Here is a 22,754-nt window from a genome sequence, read left to right on the forward strand (position 1 = left end):
GCCCCTGCTAGATATTCTGTTCTACCCAGCAGTCTCATCTCTCAGTGGGAAGAGGGAAACACGTGCCTTCTATTGGCTGGCCACACAATTCTGTCATTTTTCTATGGAATGGTAGAGAGGCCTGTTGATTTCAGGATGTGAAGACAGGAACATACTTAGGAATGACAATGATGGCAGCATTTTCTTTCACTCAGGAGGCAGTCAAGACCAATGGAAAAGAAAGGCATTGTTTCCACTTGGAATATTTTCAGGTTGTAGGCCTGTTCGAAAATGAAGACACGCATGGTCCAATTCCTAGATAGAGCTGCTCTCATTCTGGGTGATTATAATTCAAAGGCTGAAAGAGAAAAATAAGGCCTTGCAGTTTGAAACAGTTGTTTCAGTTTCAAGTAACCTCTTGTTTACATGCATTTCGTGTGTAGGAGTTTTGATGTGGGAAGTGTTCACAGAAGGAAAAATGCCGTTTGAGAATAAGTCAAATTTGCAAGTCGTGGAAGCCATTTCTCAAGGCTTCCGGCTGTACCGTCCTCAACTGGCCCCAATGTCCATCTATGAAGTCATGTACAGCTGTTGGCACGAGGTGAGTGCTTCCTCCTCTCCAGAGAAGGTTGGCAGCCCCAGCATCTGAGAACAGACCTGAGTGGGACAAACATGACCCCAGGACTTCACCAGGGCAGGAAAAGGAGTCTGTTTCTTGATAAGAATCCCCAAGAGCCAGAAGGGCTATTTCTATATCAAACTCCCACTATGAAGTCATCAACCCATTTTGTTTCTAAACATGGCCATTCATGTGAGGAATTCAGAGCCTTTTTCAAATCTTCTCTGTCTGAGATTGGTTCCCCCTGAAACTCTTGATGTGACTAGAGCCTCAGCAGTGAGATGTTTCACTCCCTTTGACAACCGGTGGGTGGAAACTAAGGGTAGAGTCAGGTTTGGTAAATGTCTACATGGAAAGAGAAGGATGTTTGTATTTACTTTATTCTGCTATAAGTTGTCTTGCTTTTCCAAGGCTAACTCTAGTGGTTTTCATCTCTTTTTTGGCACTTCAGACTCCTGATAGATTAGGAATAAAGGCAGAAAGTGTGCCCTGAACTTGTAATTAGGAAATTCTCTTGGGGTGGGGGGTGGGGGTGTCAGTCCAGCTTTTCTTTCTCTCAAAATGCCAACACTTAAAAATAAAGCCAGGCATGTCCCGTCTTCTCTGGGCACAGACCCAACTCACGTCTCCCCTTCATATCAGACTCCCCTGTGACTGTTGACAGCTTTCTCCTTCCAGCTGATAGTGTCCGTGGAGAAAAAACCCACAGTGGGATGAGGAGTTTCCTCCCGGTTGAAAAAGAAATCCCTTGATTCACAATCCACAAACACTGAAACACTCAGTATTTCAAGAGCCATGTAGTTGTTCACATTTTAGAGAAGTATTAATTTTATAAAGATCCTTGATGTCTGAAAATATTTTACATATAGTGAACTGCTCTGCCAGGAAATCTTAAAAGATAGGCAGATGTTAAGTGAGTTATTAGTAGCAAATGGCTGTCTTAAGAGCTTCTGAGCAGTAACAGCGTGGAACGCTTAGAAAGATATATTGCCTACGGAACAAAAGACATGTACAGGTGCATAAAATATAATAGTTATTAAGATTTCATTTATCTCTGGAGAGGAAACAGAAAAGGGAGTAAATTGGAGGCTGTCAGGAGGCCCGAGTAAATGATGTCGGTCTCAAATCATGTCAGAGCATGGATTAAAACAATGTTTTTGGTTATGCTGATTTATTTGTCTGCAAAAGGTAATTTGCCTACAACTTTTTAAGGTAATCTAAATGCCCTAAGTGCTTAGGCACCTTTAAATTTATTTATTTTATTTTTTTTAAAGATTTTTATTTATTTGACTGAGAGAGATGCAGTGAGAGAGGGAACACAAGCAGGGCGAGTGGGAGAGGGAGAAGCACGCCTCCCGCTGAGCAGGGAAGCGGGGCTCGATCCCGGGACCCTGGGATCGTGATCTGAGCCAAAGGCAGACGCTTAATAACTGAGCCACCCGGATGCCCCAGGTACCTTTAAATTTAAATGTGATTAGATTATCCTTCACACACACACACACACACACACACACACACGCTGACACACACAAACTGTTTCAAAGGCTCTACTACCTGCAGAATGTCAGCCTTCTCTAAAAACTCCAGAAATTATTCCTGAAACCTCAAGGAGAACTCGAATGTGTGTTTCCACACCCTTCAGCTTGGTCCTTTCCACTGGGCTCCTCTGTTTAGGAAGCACTAAGGGTGGTTTCTCCCCACAAACTCTGCTGCCAGGGGTCTTCGAGAGAATGTGGCTACCATTCTAGGTGGTTCTATTTCCCATGGATTTTAAAGATGCCAACAGTGTCGTCTTTTCCTCCACATGAAGCCAAAGCCAAACCCACATCCCACGGTGAAATAGGAAAAATGTTCTAATCCTCGTGTCTGTGACCGGGGCTTTTGTTGACTGAGCCTTAAGATAGCACAGAGGGACCTGCAGAGTCCCTTATAAAAACATGCCTTTTGCTTTCTGACTGAAATCCTTCTTTCTCCAGGGGAGCAAGTCTAGTGAATAACTGAGCAAAGCCTGAGAGCCTGGAAGTCTGGGTGCCCATTCTCTCCCAGTTCTTCTGTACCCCATGCCTATCAAGGCATCCAAATAGATCTCTAGGGCAGTGCCGTCCAACGGAACTTTCTGTGTCGATGGAACTGTGTTATGTCTGCGCTATCCAATATGGTGCTCATGCCCGGCTATTGAAGAACTGAAAAGTGGCCATTGTGACAGAGAACAGAACTTAAAAATGTATTTAATTTTAACAATTTAAACCGAAATGGCCTCAGGTATCTCGTGTTTGCAGCTAAAGTTGTTTTGGCAGCTCTCTGTACTCTTTAAATTTCACTCATGCTTCCCTCAACTACCAGGCATGCCCGGTGTGTCAGCCCAGATAACTTTCTCTTCCATCTGTGGAGAGTTGGCCTGGATCCAGGTCCCTGCCAACGTGTTTCAGAGCTGGTATCTGAGCGACTTTCAGGCTGAGCTGACCGTCTCTGTTTCTCTTTTCCAGAAACCTAAAGGCCGCCCTACATTTGCTGAGTTGCTGCAGGTTCTCACAGAGATTGCGGAAACCTGGTGACCCGAACAGAATGGCAACCCAGAGGATCATCTTGCAAAATTACCACAAAAGGAAATCCTGTGTGGGGTCACTGATGATGAACACCTTCCTTTAGAGTTGCTGACTCTTGAAAACAGTGCAGAGATCACCGGCTTTTCAAACTTAGAAATTTAAGAATATCCTGGCAGTCATTTTTCCATACGGATGTTGGAGAGGGACTTCCAAATTCTCTTTTTTTTCCTGTCCTATTTGTGTCCCAAATGTGAAGAAAGGACAAATGCTCCATAACATTCTTCTTAGTGGCTGCTTCTCATGAAAGTAGCCCTGAGAACTGCTTAAGGGTAGATGAAAACCTGACGCGTTACAGGGCTGAGGAAATTTCTTTTCGGAAGAGGAGTGACATTCCTTACTTCAGTGACTTGCTAAAGTGAAGACATTCTGCTAACTCATGGATTAAAGGAGCCTTCTCTGCAGAATTTAATGCTTCTGAGCTATACAGATCTTTGTGGAAAATACCCCTTTACAAGCCATGTGAATGTGAACATTCTTAAACTGTCTTTTATAATCTTCCTTATGTTATTTAAAAAATTGGTTTTGCACATATCTGATTATTTTGGACACAATTTCTTGTATTCCAGTTTTTTTTTTTAAATAATATAGGCATGGAGCCCAACTCAGGGCTTGAACTCACGAACCCCAAGATCAAGTTTTGACCTGAGCTGAAATCAAGAGTGTGACACTTAATCAACTGAGCCACCCAGGTGCCCCATGGTGTTCCAGTTTTAAACACTGTGAAAACAAAGTTCTTTGAACAGGACCTGGTGACTTTCCTATTTTCAGCAATACCCATTGTCAGGGTCCGTTCAGAACCTGAATTCCAATGCTAAAATTTCATACTTTGTGTGAAATTGAACAGTTTTAAAGACTTTTTTTTAAATGTGCAATGTATCTGTTTTATTTTATTTTCCTCATAGTGTAAAAGAATGCTTATTGCACAGTTAGGTAAAGAAAAGTTATATGTTTTGAAGATTTCATATCTTTTTTAAGTTAAATTCTTAAAAAATTTTTTTGAGTTTAGTTGACATATAGTGTGATATTAATTTCAGGTGTGCAACATAGTAATCCAACATCTCTGTGTGTTCTGCTGTACTCACAAGGGTAGCTACCATCTGTCACTATATAATGCCATTACAATATCATTGACTATATTCTCTACGCTGTGCTTTTTAGTCCCGTGATTTATTTATTCCGTAATTGGAAGTCTGTATCCCCCACTCCCCTTCACCCATTTTGCCCATTCCCCGTCCCCTTCCCTATGACAACCATCAATTCATTCTCTGTATTTATGGGTCTGATTTTGCAAGAAACCTCATTTTGTTGGAGAAATTATCTCCAGTATCTTTTTAGAGGATGAATTGTTTTTTTCCCATAAGAACAATTGTTCCAATTGTTACCTCAAGCTCCGTTATTTCCGAAGTCCAGGGCTTTGAGTTCAAGACAAAGTAAGCGTAGTCATAATTAAACCTTAATTTCTCATGCATTGTTTGTAGAAGGGATTGGAAATTTATCTTTATCATTGTGAGTGCTTCAGAATTCCCATTGGAAGAAGGGGGTGGCCAAAAGCACTAATATTCTCACCGTAGGGTTTCACAATGGGAGCCTAGCCTTTGTACACCGTCCCTCCCTGTGTCATGGTTCTGCATTATATTCTCATTAGAATTTAAATGGCTGGCTGGTAGTAGTTGTGACTTTTAAGTCATATTTCCCCATGACAAAAATGATACATCTGCATATCCGTGGTACTCAGTCAACACTCACTGAAATAATGAGCATCAGGCATGAGAATGTTCAACTCTGACAATTCAAGCGGTACGCTCAGAAATATTTGTATGAGACCCTGTACTGTTTCTGAGACTATCATACCACTCTTCCTCATGACTATGGGAGGTGAGACAGGGCTCCTACTACTGAGACCCGAGTTCAAGTGAGATAGGCCAAAGTTTAGTGCAAGAGGGCATGAGACTATCCAACAGCAAAAGCCAAGGCCAGGGGAAAGGTTAACGTCATGACAAACAGAAAACCTGAACATTGAAAAGTTAGAGTCGACTGCAGAGCAGCTGCCATCAGTGCAATGCAGGGAGACAGAGTACAGATCAAGAACGAGTCCAGAGATAAGTCATTGCTGGAGGTCAGATGGCAGCCGCTGGCCCATCTAAGAGCATATGTTGGGAGTAGTAGGCAAGCTCTCGCCCTTGATGATTTGACACTTCTGGAAAGTTTGAGATACCAAGAAACGATAGTAAACGGAGCTATCATGTCTGTAACTGAGGCTCCAGATAATGTGTGAATTTGGAATGTCTTTTTTTTTTTAAGATTTTATTTACTTGAGAGAGAGCGAGGATGAGCAAGGGGAGAGGGAGAGGGAGGGAGAAAGGGAGAAGCAGACTATGCTAAACAGGGAGCCTAATGTGAGTCTTGATCCCAAGACTCTGAGATCATGACCTGAGCCGAAGGCACACACCTAACCGATGGAGCCACCCAGGTGCCCCCAGAATGTCTTCAGGCAGAGATTCATCATTCTTCATCTAGCAAAAGAAAAAATTTCTTAATAAAAGGAAAAGAAAAAATTTCGTTAAAGAAGTAGTCACACAACGTCTCCTTGGAAGGGAACTTTGTGTTGCAACCAATCTTAGTATTCGTTATTGATAGGAGTTTTCTGTGGATAGCTTACACAGTTTGGGGTGAGACTGTGCAATAAACAACCCTGGATAAGAAATGAATGGGGAGTTTAGGGGTTGGTTATGAGGGAGAGCCATTAAAAAGAGAAGACGGGGTCAAAGGAGAGAGGGGAAGTCCAGAAAAACGGAAGGAATTTGGAGGCCAAGAATAGAATATGTTCAGTGTAAATACTCACTTGGCAAGAATAGCCAAAGGATTTTTTTTCCTTAATAAACTTCTTATTGAAGTACAGTGCATGGTCCCACTATTGTCTTGGGAACATGTTTGATCGGCAATCAAATGCACGTGATACGACGATAGCATTTGATCCAGCACGATGTTTGCTCAACTCTTTAGAGAGACTCAGGACAGAGAAGGGCACGCATGGCCCTTCTGTTTCAATGAAACCTCCCAATCATTCACGTGCATAGAGGCTTGGGTCCCTTCTCACCCACCTGGAGTGTGTCTGATTGCTGGTGATGAGGCCATGGTGTGTGGAGTTCGTCTTTAAACAAAGAAGCTTCTCTCTTGGTTTCCCACTGGTCCTGTAGGCCTAAAACTCACAGGTCTCCCAGCTCACGTGCTATCTCAGAGATCAGAGATTTTCACGGTGCACTGAACACATGTCCGGCCCGGAGACCCAGCATTCCCAACTGATCTTGGGACATACTCAAGAGACTGTGCTCTTCAAGTGCTGGGAAAAGGGAAAACCTGAAATCCTCTCAGGCAGGTCTAGGTCTGGGAGAAAAAGGTACACAAATCACGTGTATATAGCTTAGTTTTCATAAAGTGAGTAGATCTGTGTAACTGACACTCAGATCTAGAAATGATACATTCCAGAATTCCAGAATCCATTCTTGTTTTCTATTCAAGTCATTAATCCAATAGTGATCAATATCCCCATTCCAACCTCGTGGATTAGTGTGGGCGTTTTTGAACTTTATGTACTTTTTGAACTTATGAACTTTATGTGAAATCCAATGGTATGTACTCTTTCATGCCTGGCTTCTTTCACTTAATATGTTTGTTGAATTCACCCATGTTGTATGTAGTTGTACATCAGCAGTTCTCTGTCCGTAGAGTCTTCTGTTGTATAATTACATCACAGACTAACTATCTGTTCTACTCTCAATGGATATTTGGGTTGTTTCTGGTTTTTGTCTATGAGGGTCGGTGCTGCTACGAACGTCATTCTCCATGTTCAATGGTGAAAATATGAGTGTATCTCTGTTATGTATACACTTAGGAGTGGAATTGCAGGGCCAAAAAGTATGCGTATGTTCAGCTTTTGTAAATAGTGCCAAGCAGTGTTCTACATGGACATTACTGAGGACATAACCAGTATCAGTGTGTGAACATTCCAGTTGTTTCATGTCCTCAGAAGTATTTGGAATTGTCTTGCTCATTACAATAGCCAAAGGATTTTTATGGGCAACGATGTCACATAATTACTTTCTTTTTTTTTTTTAAGATTTTATTTATTTGGCAGAGCGAGATCACAAGTAGGGAGAGAGGCATGCAGAGAGAGAAGGGGAAGCAGGCTTCCTGCTGAGCAGAGAGGCTGATGTGGGCTCGATCCCAGGACCTTGAGATTATGACCTGAGCTGAAGGCAGAGGCCCAACCCACTGAGCCACCCAGGCACCCCACATATTTACTTTTAAGTTGTTTGTTGTGTTGCAATGTAATCTCTGTCCTTCATTCTTTGCTGTCCGCACAGCAGTAGGCTCCATGCACAGCCAAAAATAAGTAGTATTTGAGAGTATTCAAGGGATTTGGGGTGACACAAAAGGAAAAATATTAAAGATGTAATGCAGAGAAGGGGAATCTGATAGAAGCAAGAACTTGGGGCGCCTGGGTGGCTCAATGCGTTAAGCCTCTGCCTTCAGCTCGGATCATGATCTCAGGGTCTTGGGATCGAGCCCCGCATTGGGCTCTCTGCTCATCAGGGAGCCTGCTTCCTCCTCTCTCTCTGCTTGACTCTCTGCCTAGTTGTGATCTCTGTCAAATAAATAAAGAAAATCTTTAAAAAAGAAAAAAAATTTTAAAAAAAAGAAGCAAGAACTTGGGTTTGGAGATATTATGAAAGATCTGAGTTTCTCATTGTGTGTGGGATAAACACACACAAACACACACCACATGGCTATTTGTCCCTCTGATTTCTTTCCAGGGAGTGGGGGCCTTATTAAATGAAAGCTCATGATTTGATAAGAAATTTGATAGGCTTGGAGCACCTGGGTGGCTCAGTGGGTTAAACCCTCTGCCTTCAGCTCAGGTCATGATCCCAGCGTTCTGGGATCGAGCCCCACATTGGACTCTCTGCTTAGCAGGGAGCCTGCTTCCCCCTCCCCCGCCCCGGCCCCGTCTCTGCCTGCCTCTCTGCTTACTTGTGATCTCTGTCTGTGAAATTAAAAAAAGAAAAAGAAATTTGATAGGTTTGACTAAATAATTTTAAGGGTAGGCATCAGAAATGGATGCATGGCTTGACATATGGAGAAACTGGAGATGGAGGGGAGAGGAGAGAAGCAGATAAAAGAACTGGAAGGAGGACGCTGCCTGATGGCAGTGGGAAACTTGGGGGAGCAGGAACATCTGTCGTCTTGTGTTGTCCCATCCCTGTAACCCCAGCCATTCCTTAGAGTCAACTGGACTCATGAATGCTGAGAATGGAGTAATTTTCACATCTGGTTTTATGTGGTACAGGCAGCACCTGGGAAGAAGAAGAAGAAACTGGTTGGGGGGGGTGCAGAAGAAACTGTAAGCATATAAACCCCCAGGGAACTTGTCCCAATCTGAGGAAAAGCTTTTGTTATGTACAGGTGCAACTACAACTGCTACACTGAAGATTGAACTTGATTTTCAGGATGGAAAGAACCTCCCCTAACACCTGGTTACAGACACTTAACTTCAAGAGCAACCTGGATAACTGGGAGAATCAAGGAGTGCTTATCTGGGTGCTGGCTGCATTGGTGGGAAAATCCCACATACATGATGTGGGATGCGAGAGAGAATGTGTAACAGAAGAGTATTAGCCAGTGACACACGGAGATAAGAAAAGTGCAGGCCAGGGTGGAGCCATGGCCCTGAGCCACACCCAGAGGAGAACTGCCCCAGTTCCATTGTGGAGAAGACTTGGGTGTTAAACAGGGAACCACCTATATGCAGACACACATCCACACCTAGCCAGGGTAAATACACTGCCCAGTACTCCATGTAGAAAGTATAATATTATTTTTCTGAATCAAATTAAACCTAGTTTTGGGTCTCTCCTTTACTGTGGTTGGTAAGAGATGCCTTTTGGGAGAGATGACGTGCCTGACTCCCCAAGTTGGTGTGGGGATCCTGGAGGCCTATGTACTACACACAGAGAAGGTGATGAGGGTTGAGTGGGAAGGGAAGGCTGTCCTGCCCCCATGTGTTCAGTGCCTACTTCTCTTTCAGGTTGCAGCTGTACCTGGTCTTCTGCTTCCGTCAGACATACCAATTACCCTCCTAGGAGTCCTCTCTGCCGACGTGGGCTCAGCCACAGAGAACGTCACCCCTGTTCCCTATAGGGCCACCGCCATTAGTGCTCAGCCACCTTACAGATCCCCTGGCCCCTTCCCCATCCTCAGAGCTGCAGAGCTTGGGCCTTGACTGGTAGAGAATAAATGTTTTCACATTTGTTAAAATACTAAGGAAGACTTTATTCAAGACTACTGCAATAAGGGAGAGAGATGCATTTCAACTCCAAGTACAGCAAAGACAGGTAGGATGTATAGCCAGAGTAATGGGCCCAAGGATGAGGCCTAGTCAAGAAGAGGGCTCAGAGGAGCTTGACTAACGTTTGGTCAAGGAGTGACTCTTACTAACCACCAATCACATCAGCTGCCAGTCTCAAGGAAGCCAGTCAACCTCTCAGCCCCAGATCAACCCATTTCTTTACTTCGTTTCTAAGCTCTGGCCTCTATCTCCTCTCTTTTTGTTACATCCAGCATAATTGCCCTCATTGGGTCTAAACCTCTAAACCCAGGAAGTCTGGGTGTCCTAAGAAGCACATGTCTTTAGAATCACAATCCTGCCTCTTATCTTCTTCTAAAGACAACAGTGCTAACGGTAAAGGTGGGGATGGCAGGCTTTTCATGCTTCCTAAAGATCGGTCATGTGGTTTGGGCAAGGAGCAGACTTTCCAGGGTTTGTGCAAGGGGCAGACTCCCCAGCTGCCTCTAGAAAGTCTTTATCCTTACTCTAGTTTTTCCAGACCAAGTGTTCTTCCTCTAGTTCTGGGTTTCTCAGTCTTAGTGCTACCAACATTTCGGGCTGGTTAATTCTTTATTGTAGAAAGATATGCTGTACCCCATTGGGTGTTCAGCATCATCATCAGGCCTCTGTTCACTGACCTGGCAGCACATCTCTACCCCCCTAGTGAGGACAATAAAAAATGACCCAGGAACATTGCCAGATGTTCCGTGGGGGACAGAATGGCCCTTGGTTAAGAACCACTGATCTAGTTACAAAAGCTTCTTGACCTGGAACTAAAGAGAGCCATAAACTTGAACTTAAAAAAAAAAAATCACATCTTTATTTTTCCAGACCTCTAACTTAAATGTAACACTTCTTCAAATTCCAAATGTAGGCAAAACAAAAGAACAAGATCCAGTTCTTTATATTAGCAGTTTTTATGACTTTCTTACAATGTGGAAAGCTGTTATTTTCATATCATATGAGAGCTGTTGCAGCTTTCTTAGGAGAGAATTTACATCCATCACTACTTCAAAGACATGAAGCTTTTAGAACTGTTGCTAGATCTTTTCATTTAACTCAATGAATAAAACATACTACTGGGGCTCCTGGGTGGCTCATGTAGTCTCTCTCTCTTTCTGTCAAATAAATAAATAAATAAAATCTTTTTAAAAAGACATATTACTAAGGCACACATATGTTTTAAAATATTTTTATAGCTTTTCCAATAAAATGGGTTACCTTATTAGCTTCATATATATATATATATATATATATGATTTTATTTATTTATTTGACACACACACACACACAGAGAGAGATATCACAAGTAGGCAGAGAGGCAGGCAGAGAAAGAGGGCAAAGCAGGCTCCCCGCTGAGCAGAGAATGGGGCCCCGAATGGGGCTTGATCCCAGGACCCTGGGATTATGACCTGAGCAGAAGGCAGAGGCTTAACCCACTGAGCAACCCAAGGAGCCCTAGCTTCATATATTTTTATTTTATGCACTTAAAGACCTTATTCTGAGAAGGAGTATTAAAGGTTTCACCAGACTTCCAAAGTGATCTGTAGCAAAATAAATTAAGAACCTCTGTTTTGAACAGAATTTCTGAACCTGGACTACAGGCCACTGGCCAGCTGCTTATTGTTGCTTTAACAGAAGCCCTGTGAGGATTTAGTTTGGCCAGTGCTGTGGACTGACTCCCCAATGTGCAAATCCATCCAGGTGCTTTCTGTCCTCAGAGCCATCTCTGTCCCCCCTCGCCAGATATTGCCAGGGCTGGTCCTCAGTACCATTTTGCTTGACCTCTTTTTTGCTGGCCTTCTACTCCTCTGATGAGTGTGAAGGGGGTGTGATGAGTGGAGTCTCAACTGCTCCCATGTTTGGCAGCAGGGAGGGGGGCGCTGGAGAGCAACCAGCCCCTCCAACCTGCATGGGGTCCATCTCCATATGAGCATTTCAGGCCCTCTTCTCCTCAAGAGCTCCCACACCTCGCTAGCTTGAGGGAGACAAGTGAACGAATCAAATCTCTCTGGAGGTCAAGATGGCCCCATTCTGCTTCCAAAATAAGGGGCATTGGGGGAAGCCCAATCCCCTAAAGACAGGGATTTTTGACCATCAGTAGGGAGGTGCTTTGGGCATCTAGCGTCTAGAGACCAGTGATGTTGCTAAACATCATACAGTGCACAGAATTTTCCCTCACAAAGAATTATCCAGCCCCAAGTCAATAGTGCTGAGGTTGAATCAGGTGTTATTGGACCATATGACTGGCCAGGGGTGCAGAAATTAACCATGTTGTCATAGTTCTAGCTCCCTTTCTTGGTCCTTAGTCTGCCTCCCCTCCCTCTCCTTCCCGCCCCCAGATGACAAGTGGCTGCTATAGCTACACACCTCACCTTGACACCTCATATCATCCAAAGGGAGAAAACATCTTTGTCCCTGCATTTGTACCAGAGTCCCGACATTCTCTGTCACTGGATCAAAGACACATGCCTCCTTGAACATGTGTCTGCAGCTCGAGGCATGTAATGCTCTTATTGGCTTAGCCTTGGTCACATTTTCCCACAAGAGCCAGGGATGGACTCCATTGACCTGCCACCACTTGGAAATAGAAATTGCGAACTCTGGAGGCAGGGAAGGGGAAGTCACAGATCCTGGAATGATAATCAACAAATATCTACTGCTCTGCTCTTCCTCATTACTCCCTTGCTTTCCCGCCATTTAACACGTGGTCTACTATCTTTTCTAGAAAACACTTGGAGCTGTTCAGCTATGATCCATGTTTCTTTAATGTAGATAAGCTCAAGCATGATTAGTAAATTGGGGAATTTGTCTGTACTAAGTGCCAGTTGGCTGGGTTCAGTTTTCTCCAGCACTTGGACATTTTGAAATGATCTGGAGTAAGCTTTCTCACAATTAAAGAGAGAGCTTTAGCAATACATGAGGATCTCAAGAAGAAGCTGGAAAGCCCATGAAGATGCTTTCCTTTAGAGTAAGTGGGGGTGGGTTTGGTGACTTCTGTGTTAAGCCGTCTGAGAGGGCTGAAAGTGTAGTGAAGAAGGTGCTTGGACTGGAGCAGTATGCCGCTTCCTTCTCACTGACCTCACTTCCTGCTACTCTTCCCTTCTCCTGTATGGCCCTTTGCACAGCCCAGGCCCTGCTCATCTCAGGGCAGTTGCACCTGCTGTTCCTGTTCCTGTTTCTGCTTCTCCTGGGTATCTACCTGGCTTGCCTCCCCATGTCCTCCAGGTTCTTCTCAAATGCTACTCTCTCTTTAAGGCTTTCTCTAACCATGCTATTTAAAATGGTAACCCTACCATGGACATTTCCTGTCTCCCTTTTCTGAATAATTGTTCTCTATTGCTCTTAACACTATATAATAAATCACATATTTCTACTTATTTAATTAGTCTATTGTCTGTCCCCCTCCCCCTGCAACTGTAACAGTTGTAAAGTCAGGTATTTTTGTCTGTTTTGTTCTCTGCTGAATCCCCGGGTCCTAGAACAATAACCAGCACAGAGTTAAGCTAAATAAATATTCATGGAATGACCCAGCGAAGAAAGAGTAGTTTGATTATCCAGAAGCTTCATCTCCCAGAGATGGAGGTCGGTCTGATAAGCAGCTCCCCTCTTGGGGTTCTGGACTAATCCATTGCTTTTCTATAACAGCCCCATAGTTGGTCTTAAGGGTTCACTTGCTTCAAGTTAGCATACTCCTTGCTTGATGACTTAAGGTCCAAGATCTGTAACAGAACAAATTTACGTTCTTTGCAATTTGTAGACCACTGGCCTTGGGGAATAAAGGACCAGAACATTCCCAGGTCACAGAGGCCAGCAAGTCTGTTTAAGCCACCTCAACTTTCTGATGAGCCCAGCAGTCCTCCAGGAAAATGTTTTTCATTTTTCAGGACACAGAGATGACTTTACTGACCTCCTTTTGCCTATCGGTAGACCTCACCCTCCTTTGCAGAAAGAACAAAACACTCTTGCACAACCCCTGGTTACCAAGGACCCAGACCTTCAACCTCCAAGCACCAGGATAATTCTGGAGCTGGCACGATGGAGCCAGTGCGGGACCAAGAAATACCGCCCGGCCACTGTACTCCCTTACCTGATTGAATCCCTTTAAAATTCTCTGGGCCAGGCAGAAACCTCTGAGTTGGCTTTTGGATAAGAGTCGGCCTCCTCCCCAGATGGCCAGGCTCCTAAATAAAGCTCAAATTCCTTTCTAATCAAAACTTGTCTTTTGAGTACTGCCCTTTCCTGCCACGGGAAGCCAAACTTGGGTTTCCGGTAACATTTTCACACAACTGGTGGATTGTTTTCCCTTCTGGTTGTAGCGTATCACCTCAGGTCAGGTCTTCTTTTGTTTTTTTCCGGAAGGATTTGACTTACCCATCATTTTCCGTATCTCCCTCTCCCTCCTTACGTGGAGAAAAATACATCATGTTAGTGACTGGCATCGAATTATTAGAAATAAAAGACACCTGAGTACAACTACAGAAAAATATAAATCCATATAGATCACTAAATATTTAATAGAGAAAGTCGATTATCCTTATGTCCACAGCAGGGATGGAAATTTCCTCACCCTATTGCCAGACGCAGACAACCCATAGCTACTTTATTTAGTCTGTACCTCTCCTACTTTCCTCCTGTTCCCCCCACATGCTGGGGAATGCTGGGAAAATGCAATTTCGCCTAATCTCGTGGGTACACCCATGAAAATATTCTTCGCAAGTGAATAGGGTGGACACTCAGATTTTGCCTTTCCTTCCTTCTGGTTCTGCCAAGGTAGTATCTGGGTAGAGAATGGGGAGGGGTGGCTTTCTCCATGGGTGATATTAAGAATATCTCACAACTGATTTGGCACAGGCACAGACCAATCAGAATGGGCACTGACTTCCGGTCATCAGCCCAGCCCTTCTGATGCAGACTGGCCCTCGGCCTCCGGAAGGTGACCTGGGGGTGGGGAGGTGAGCACAAGAATTGTTTGAATTGGAGCAGGGTCCCCGGGCACCTCTGGTCTCAACAATAGTTCTTACCAGACTGCTAGCTGCTTGCCCTGCTGGCATTTGCAGACTCGGTTGGTGGCTGGGTGGGTTGGTCTCTCCCGACTTGGTCACTGCCCTGGAGCCCTCCCTGGCTGACCTGACCTTGGATCCTTGCTGCCACTGAGGGTCTCTCTCAGTCTCCACCACTTGCCTGTTGGCATCAGAGGCTGCCAGTCATCTTGCCTCTTGGATGGCCAGTGCCACCATAGTGTTTCTGGTTCTTTTTTCTTTTTTTTCAAGATTTTATTTATTTATTTGAGACAGAGAGAGTACAAGTAGGGAGAGGAGCAGAGGAAGGACCCCTGGGTCATGACCTGAGCTAAAGTCAGATGCCCAATCAACTGAGCCATCCAGGTGTCCAGCATTTCCGGTTCTCTATTCAGTTGCTTCCTGAGTACCATCTTGAGCACATAGTGAAGCTTCTGGGTCCCATCCATAGCTCTTGGGGACTGAGAATAGCTTAGTAAATGTTCTTCACTTTTTCAGTGTTCTATCTCTGTTCTTTTGAATCTTTGATCTATATACAATGGCTTGGAGACTTTGTTAAAATGCAGGTTCAGGAGGTCCCAAGTGGGACCTCAGGTTCTGCATTTTTAAAAGTTCCTAGCTGATGTCAAAGCCACAAGTCCTGGGATCATACCTTTCTTCCCAGATGACATTTGCACACCCATACCTACAGGCTAGCAGGATTTGGAGAGAGGGAAATTGACTTATGGATAAGTAAAGATATAAACCCATTACCTATGGCAAAAGGCGATTTCCTAGTAGCGCTGTGGGTTTATCTTTCAAAAGTCAGCTATGCCCCCTTTATTCTTCCTGTTATGCACGTGAAAGCACTCAGCTTTCAAGGCTGTCTTGAGTACACCGACACTAACAAGTCTCACGAAATGAAATGCATCCAGAAGCACATGAGAACTTCCGTTCCCAAATAAAAAGCCAAGACGCACCAGAAAGAAAATTTTTTTGCTTCTTCCTGTCGGGGGAATGGCTTTGAGACCCAAAGGTAGAGAGCCCATTTGCACCTCCATGGAAACAGGCATGAAGATGCGGGCCCCTAGCTAGGATGGCTCGGTAAAATAGAGGATGTCCAGTTAAATTTAAATTTCAGATAAGTAAATAGATTTTTTTTTAGTCCAAGTGTTGCAATCACCTCTCCTGTTATGGTCAGCCCCAGAAATGGGTGGACCCCCCCATCCCATACAGGGCTCAGACATAGAGACCTTTGACACCATACACGTACCAAGAAGGTATGAAAGGTTTCTGACTCACATAATGAGGGTCGCTGGGGACATCTGCTGGGATATCCCCAGCAGATCCAAAACTAGCTTGAGAGAGCAGAATAGGGCAACTCCCTTGGAGTTTCGGGGTGATGGGGAATGGGGCTGAGCTGAAGGGCTTGGCGGTACACAGTTTGAACTTGAAGCTGGCTCCAAGGGAGGGAGCAGCAGGCCTGTCTTATCAGCTTGCTCAGGTGTGGGAAGAAGAGAACGGAAGAAGAGGGCTTGTATTTATACTTCATGTATAAATAGTGTAAGTATGACACATGAAGTATTTGGAAATACAGGCGATTTCCTGGTAGTGCTGTGGGTTTATCTTCCAAAAGTCAGCTATGCCCCCTTTATTCTTCCTGTTATGCACGTGAAAGCACTCAGCTTTCAAGGCTGTCTTGAGTACACCGACATATACATGAAGTATAATACTTCATGTGTCATACTTACACTAAATTTATTCGTCGTTTGTCTGAAATTCAAATTTAACTGCTCACCTTGCATTTTGGTCGTTGTTCAATCTGGCAATCCTATCTAGGGAGCAGAAAGAAAAGCCTAGGTCCCTCCTAGGGTCATAAAGGCTCCCGCTCCAACTCTGAATTGCCCACTTCCAGACTTCTTGTTGCATGAAACAAATGAGCCCCTATTGCTTTAAGCCTCTATCGGTCTGATGTTCAATTACCTGAAGCCAATCCCATTCCTAAATGACACATTTCTGCTGATTCTTCTCTTGGCAGTTGTTGTACTGTGTACTTAGGTACAGATTATGTACCTTTATGGAAGATTGTTGAAATCTGCCTGAGACACTGAAAACAACCATAGAATATGTGTATATTTCAGCCCTTTTTAAAAAAACAGTGCTAAAATTGGGATGTGACTTAGACTAGGCGGGGTCTTGGACTTAGATCTAAGTGGTTCTCAGCCCTGGCTGCTTATTAAAACCATCTGGGGAGCTTTTAGCAGATAGGAAATGCTGCCTGTGTCTACCCTCTGAAGTTTGATTTAATTGGCCTGGGGTTGGGCCCAGGCATGGTAATTTTTAAAAGCCTCCTCAGTGTAAGTAATTATGCAGGCCAGGGCCAAAAATCATGGTACCAGATAAAATACTTTATGTATGTGTAGGTATGTTTACTGTGAGTCAAGCCTTCTTATGAAGTTCTTTAAGAGGTGGAACAGTGAGAGAAACATGTCGCATCAACGCCCGATGACGAACGGCTATTCCACAGGCTGTCCCCTTGCTAACTGGGCATAGGCTTGGGCCAGCCTGCCCACCCTTTCACTGGGTCAGCCGCCAGGGTGGCTGTGTGCCATCAAGGCTAGGGAGAGTGAAGGAAACACTGAAAGCCCAAAACCCAGAGATGGGTGGCTCACAGCATCTCCTCACTCGATGTCAAGGCTGTCAGATCTCCGGAGGAGAGTTTAAAGATGTAGAGGAAGGGGTGGGATTCTCCTCTGTATCTCCCCTCAGGGGAGGTGCACGACAGGGGGGATGTCCATGAAGCCCGAGGAAAGAGCTAGAAGTTCAAGTAGTTTAAGAAGGAGTTGGTTGAGGGGCGCCTGGGTGGCTCAGTGGGTTAAAGCCTCTGCCTTCGGCTGGGGTCATGATCGCAGGATCCTGGGATCGAGCCCCTCATCGGGCTCTCTGCTCAGCAGGGAGCCTGCTTCCTCCTCTCTCTCTGCCTGCCTCTCTGCCTACTTGTGATCTCTGTCTGTCAAATAAATAAATAAAATCTTAAAAAAAAAAAAAGAAGAAGAAGGAGTTGGTTGGTTGTTGTGGAGTCTGCCTGTTGACTGGGGGGAAATGAAAGTCCGCTGAGTTGACTTCTGACTTGGAAGTCAGCCTCCCTGGACTCGTCTGCTTGGGAATGAAATTGGACGTGTTTCTGCATAGCTAAAGGTATTAGAGTTTATCCTTGATGTCTCTCCACCATTCTGGAGTTACGGCCTTTGAGAGCCACAGGACCCACAGATGTGTTTGGCAGAAGAGGCTGACCTTTATTCTGCTGGCCTGGAAATTCTTCCCATGCTGTGGAAGTAGATCAGGTGCCAGCCAGGGCCAGTCCACACCACCGCGCGGCACCGCAAATAATGAACACTTGATCTTGTTTGACCAGTTCCTCCAAGCTTTTTATGTTTCTTCTGGCTGTGGGCTAATCTTCAATCAGCAGGCCCCTCCCCATGAGTGGACCTGCTCTGTGTAATTCGAACTGCGCTGAGTTCTCAAAGTCTGTCTGATTCTAAACCAGTTGGGTTCCCACAGTAAGACGACTTCATGGCACTGTGGACGGTGGTTCTCGTTTCTGCCCGTGTAAACTTGATCCGGCAGCTGCGTGTCTATCTCAATGCTTGCTGAAAAGATTGAATCACTGCATTACAAAATCCATACCCGGTGATGCTGAAATCAGGCTCCAAACTGGTAGAAAGCCTGGTCCTCTTTTTCTGTGCATGCAAGACTACTCAGAAGGAATTAAGTTCAAGTAAGGTAATGGGTAAATAAAACCTAATTCTCTGGATAGGCATTCTTCTGTTTCCTAAGGCTTGCCCATTATAACCCAGCGTTATAGTTCCATGAGTTAAGGAGAAGACAGATCTCTTTTACATAAATATATTTTATTTCGAACTCTTCTAGCAATATGGTGAGACGTTGATGAAGAAAACAAAGACCAAAGCTAACTGAGAGAGGGAGACCTCCTGAGTCAGAGGGTGATTTTGCACCTTCCTAGTCTATGAAGCAACCTGTTTTATTGGCCTTGGACTATGGATGTCCTTGAGTGTACTGTCTGGACATTTGTTAGGTAGAATGATCTCACGGTGTCGCTCCATATCATTACCCAGGATCCATTCTAGGGGAGATCCAGAGGCTTTCTCCATGGAGCCTAGGGCCCTGGGTTGGCTTTCTATGGACTATGAGTCCCTGGAGAAGGCATTCGCAAAGCAGTCCATCACCCTTTCAGCCAGAGCGACTGGACTTTGTTTACTGGCAGTCAGGAGTTACTGGCTGGGTCACAGAGGCAGAAAATAGGAGGAAATCCTGGGGACATGCACTCAGAGCATGGCTTCTTTATGTTTACCACCAATCCTGTCCATCTGCTTCCCCCCAGCCAAGTAGTTGCAGGGGCCTACACATGGCTGGGTGGGAGGGAGGTCCACATGGTCTTATGACTGCCCCAGGACAGAAAACCGGTGCAAGCACTTGTCTTCTGAAGGCTGGTAGAGCTTGGCCTCCAGAAGTTCTAATCTCCCCTCACTCATGGGGACAACTCTACATAAAAAAACTAAAATGTCTTCTAACACAAAGGTTTTCTCCTCTACTAATGGCATTTATAGAGATTCATTTTTCCCTCCAGAAGAAAGGTTTTTCATGATTTGTGACTGAAGAGGTAAAGGATGGTTCAGGCTGCCATCTTTCTCAAAAGGCTTTTTGTGGCTTTTTGCAACCAATCAAAGCTTTCCGTTGGGAAGACTATGTCACTCGGTGTTAGAAATAAAATTTAAGACTCTTGGTAACTTATGCTTACCTCTTAGAGGTTTCCTATACCTCTAAGAAGCCAGGGTGCTGTAATGTTTGATGAACATTTAATGAACGCTCCACTGAGATACACTATTTCTGCACACCGCCAACTCCACCAAGCCCTCCTTAGAGATGCTGACATCTCTAAGTGGACTGAGTGGTTCCGGGTGTTGGCAGACTTGTGTCTTGGTCCTCACTCTAGCCCTAAGTAACTACCTGATTTAAGGAATTATGTATTATTTCTTTATCTATACAATGGTGGGAAAGAGAGGCCTAAAAGAGGACTTTTAGACCCCTAGACAATTCATTTCCATAGAAACAACTGAGGGGGTTGTACGCAAACATGAGCTCAAATCAAAATAGGGAAAATTGATAAGGTCATAGTGATGTGGTCAATACATGAAGCAAAATGTTTTTTGTTTTTGTTTTTGTTTTTTTAAATGAACATTACCCCCAAGCTGGGGCTCAAACTCACGACTCAAAGATCATGGGCTGTATGGACTGAGCCAGCCAGGCACCCCATGAAATGACAATGTGGTTCCAGAGGGGCTAGAAGGAACTTCGCTGAGGGTTTGTAAATGTAAAGTTTAATGTCATACAATGCTACCAAATATTTTTATGTTTTCTCCCTCTTCCTTTGCTTCTTCAATTTGCTGAGTCTGTAAATGTGAATTTAATATAATGCAATGCTACCAGGTACTTTTATAATGTCTTCTCATTTTAAATTCCTGAACTGAGAGATTTCATTACACTGACTGCTTTAAACACCTGTTTTGTTCAATACAATCATTTAAAGAGAAGACGCTTTTTTCCTACCTTTGGTTCAGGTGTCAAATCAGTTACACAGGAAATGGTTTTGTGGAGAAACTTCTTCTAAAAAACAGATTTCAATTTCAAGGAAAATGATAGAGCAAAATTAACCCAAGTGCAGTTTCTTTTTTTAACCTCAAAACTTAAAAAAAAAAATCTCAAATCTACATGGGGATATTTTTGCCATTACATATACTTAATTTCAATAAACTAAAAAGTGAACTCCAACAAACATGATTAAACCACATTTTATTGCAAATGAAAAATATACAGAAACATTAAAATTCATAAACTTTCTAAAATGAACAGTACATATAAACATTTGAAAAATAGAAAATTTCATGACTATAGAGTTTATTCAAAATATTTAGAATATTTCATAGATATTCATACAAATTACTTTTCCATAAAGTTTTGTTAGAATGTGAATATTGCACTTAGTTCAGATTTATGGGCTTTAAGAAAAAATATTTTTGTTGGATTCATTTTGGTGTTGAGATAATTATAATTCATTTCCACTTAGATTATTTAAAACAAGCTAATGTGACACAACTCAAGAAAAGACAAAGAATGTATGAAAACCAGCAACTAATGGTCCTTAATTGTCTAGTAATAAGACTGTAAGAAAATGTCAATTCAAAGAGAACTAAATTCTGTTAAATGCCTCCTACATCAGGCCCGATGTGGGGTGTTTTCCGTGTATTTCATTTTGTAGTCTTCAAACAAAGGCATTAATTTCATCTGCTGAATCTAAAGAGTTTTATGAACATTGTATGCAATCTGAACTAAAAACAAAGTTCTTAACCATTGACCTAAGAATAAAACTATGTCAAAAGTAAGATGAAACTATTATATTCACAGAATTTGGGAAAACCTTCAATCTGGCTGTGTGAAGACAGCCTTGTCATCCCTAATGACCCATGATATTCACCTAATAAATCTTAAGAAACCTAGTGAAATAAAAATATATGTTATAATATATACATACATGAAACTACCAGGTAAGACTAACATAGTCAGTCTGAAGGGATCCAGCATTTCATTCCTTCTTAGACAACATCTTACTGCTTGGGAAAAATTATTGTTGGTTTTAGATTTACAATGACATTTTGGTTTTTCCATGCATATACCCACCAGGGATTTTTAGTTTTAAAAATATTTCATTTTTTCTCCAACATGTTTCAACTTGTTAAATCTTTCTCAGCCTTTCTCCTGGGCATGTATGTCAACACCAGTTCATTCTCCAATCCAGGATATACACAAACACTTGTGTTCCATGAGCCTTTAGCCTGGGTGCAATACACCAAGGGCGAAGCTTTATAACAGGTGATGTTGACTTTCACTAGAGTGGAGAACCAGCACAACCTCAGGCTGGATGCTCTTAATTTCCTCACTAAGAACATGTCCTGGAGAAACCAGTAGAGTTTTTCAATAGGAAAAAAAAACTTTAAAAGAATTTCTACCATTTTTAACGCTACTTTTTCAGAAAATACTTCTCCTACAAACTTGTGCTCATAGCTTATGTATCTGATATACAATGAAAGTGAAACAGCAACCAACAGAGTAAACATGTACTTGACCTGAGGTATCAACCCATGTATCTCCCATGGATTATTAATTTTCAAAAATAAGAACCCACTGAGGTGCACTCAACATTGACCTACGCTGAAGAGACAATGACAGTCCTTTCCAACTTCAATGTCACCTCAGGACATCCCTGGGAATATCAATGAGAGCTCAACTGAACTGGGAAATGCTAAAATCAGTGGAATAAAATTCTCAATAAGAGAATTTACTATTATTGCCCAGGACGGACTTGAGCTGGATTACAAACAAACAAATAAAATAACTTCTAATGTTGGAACAGAAAAACTGAATCAACCTGAAGGTTTTTGTTTTTTGTTTTTGTTTTTGTCTTTGTGTTAATCATGTAACCTTTTGGTTAGGATTTTTGCTTTGACAGAAATAAGTTTAGTCTGCAAGTAGGTAATTTTCTCTTGAAATCAGTGAGTGGCATTTGTCCATAGACATGAAAGCTCACCAAAAATGTTATTCCTACTGTATACTTGGAGATAGGAAAATTGCATAGAAGTCTTAATATCCAAAAGGTATTTTCCTGTACTAGTCCCCAAGGTCTCAATATTTTTTTTTCTGGGAATTTCACTCCCCTTCTTATTCTCCCAAAACACTTTTCAATAAAATGTACGGAAAATATGGTCAGGATGAAATTCAACAGAAAAAGAAAAATCTACCACTTAAAGTGGTAGGATATGTATGTTTTTAAAAAGGTTAGTGACTATAATTTCCTTAATAAGGGTGAAAGTGTCAAATTTGAGAGAACAATTATGATAGCTCATTCAAGTTTTCGAAAAGATTTTTCTAATTGTTTCCAGTCTGTGGAAAACTTACCCTTTGCAGATTAGATATTTGAGAAAAATTGAGGTGTACCATATAATCCTAAAGTAATATATCAGTTACTTTTATAAAAGTCTCTCTGTCAACAAGAAAAATGATCTTTGGGATAACAGAAAAAGGGACAAAGT

General features: G+C 43.0%; 1 protein-coding gene across 2 annotated transcripts in view; it reads left to right on the top strand.

Moving 5' to 3' along the window:
* Positions 1 to 3,680, top strand: part of TXK (TXK tyrosine kinase) — a 59,387-nt gene extending 55,707 nt beyond the window's left edge. For both annotated transcript variants that reach the window (XM_032852232.1, XM_032852241.1), the window contains 2 exons: positions 423 to 580; positions 3,085 to 3,680. In XM_032852232.1, the coding sequence (XP_032708123.1) occupies positions 423 to 580; positions 3,085 to 3,153 (227 nt within the window). In that variant the 3' untranslated portion in view covers positions 3,154 to 3,680. The remainder of the gene's footprint in view (positions 1 to 422; positions 581 to 3,084) is intronic.
* The last annotated feature ends 19,074 nt before the right edge of the window (positions 3,681 to 22,754 follow it).

The sequence above is a fragment of the Lontra canadensis genome, unplaced genomic scaffold (genome assembly GCF_010015895.1).
Source record: "Lontra canadensis isolate GAN:19392208 unplaced genomic scaffold, GSC_riverotter_1.0 scaffold1, whole genome shotgun sequence".
NCBI lineage: Eukaryota > Metazoa > Chordata > Mammalia > Carnivora > Mustelidae > Lontra > Lontra canadensis.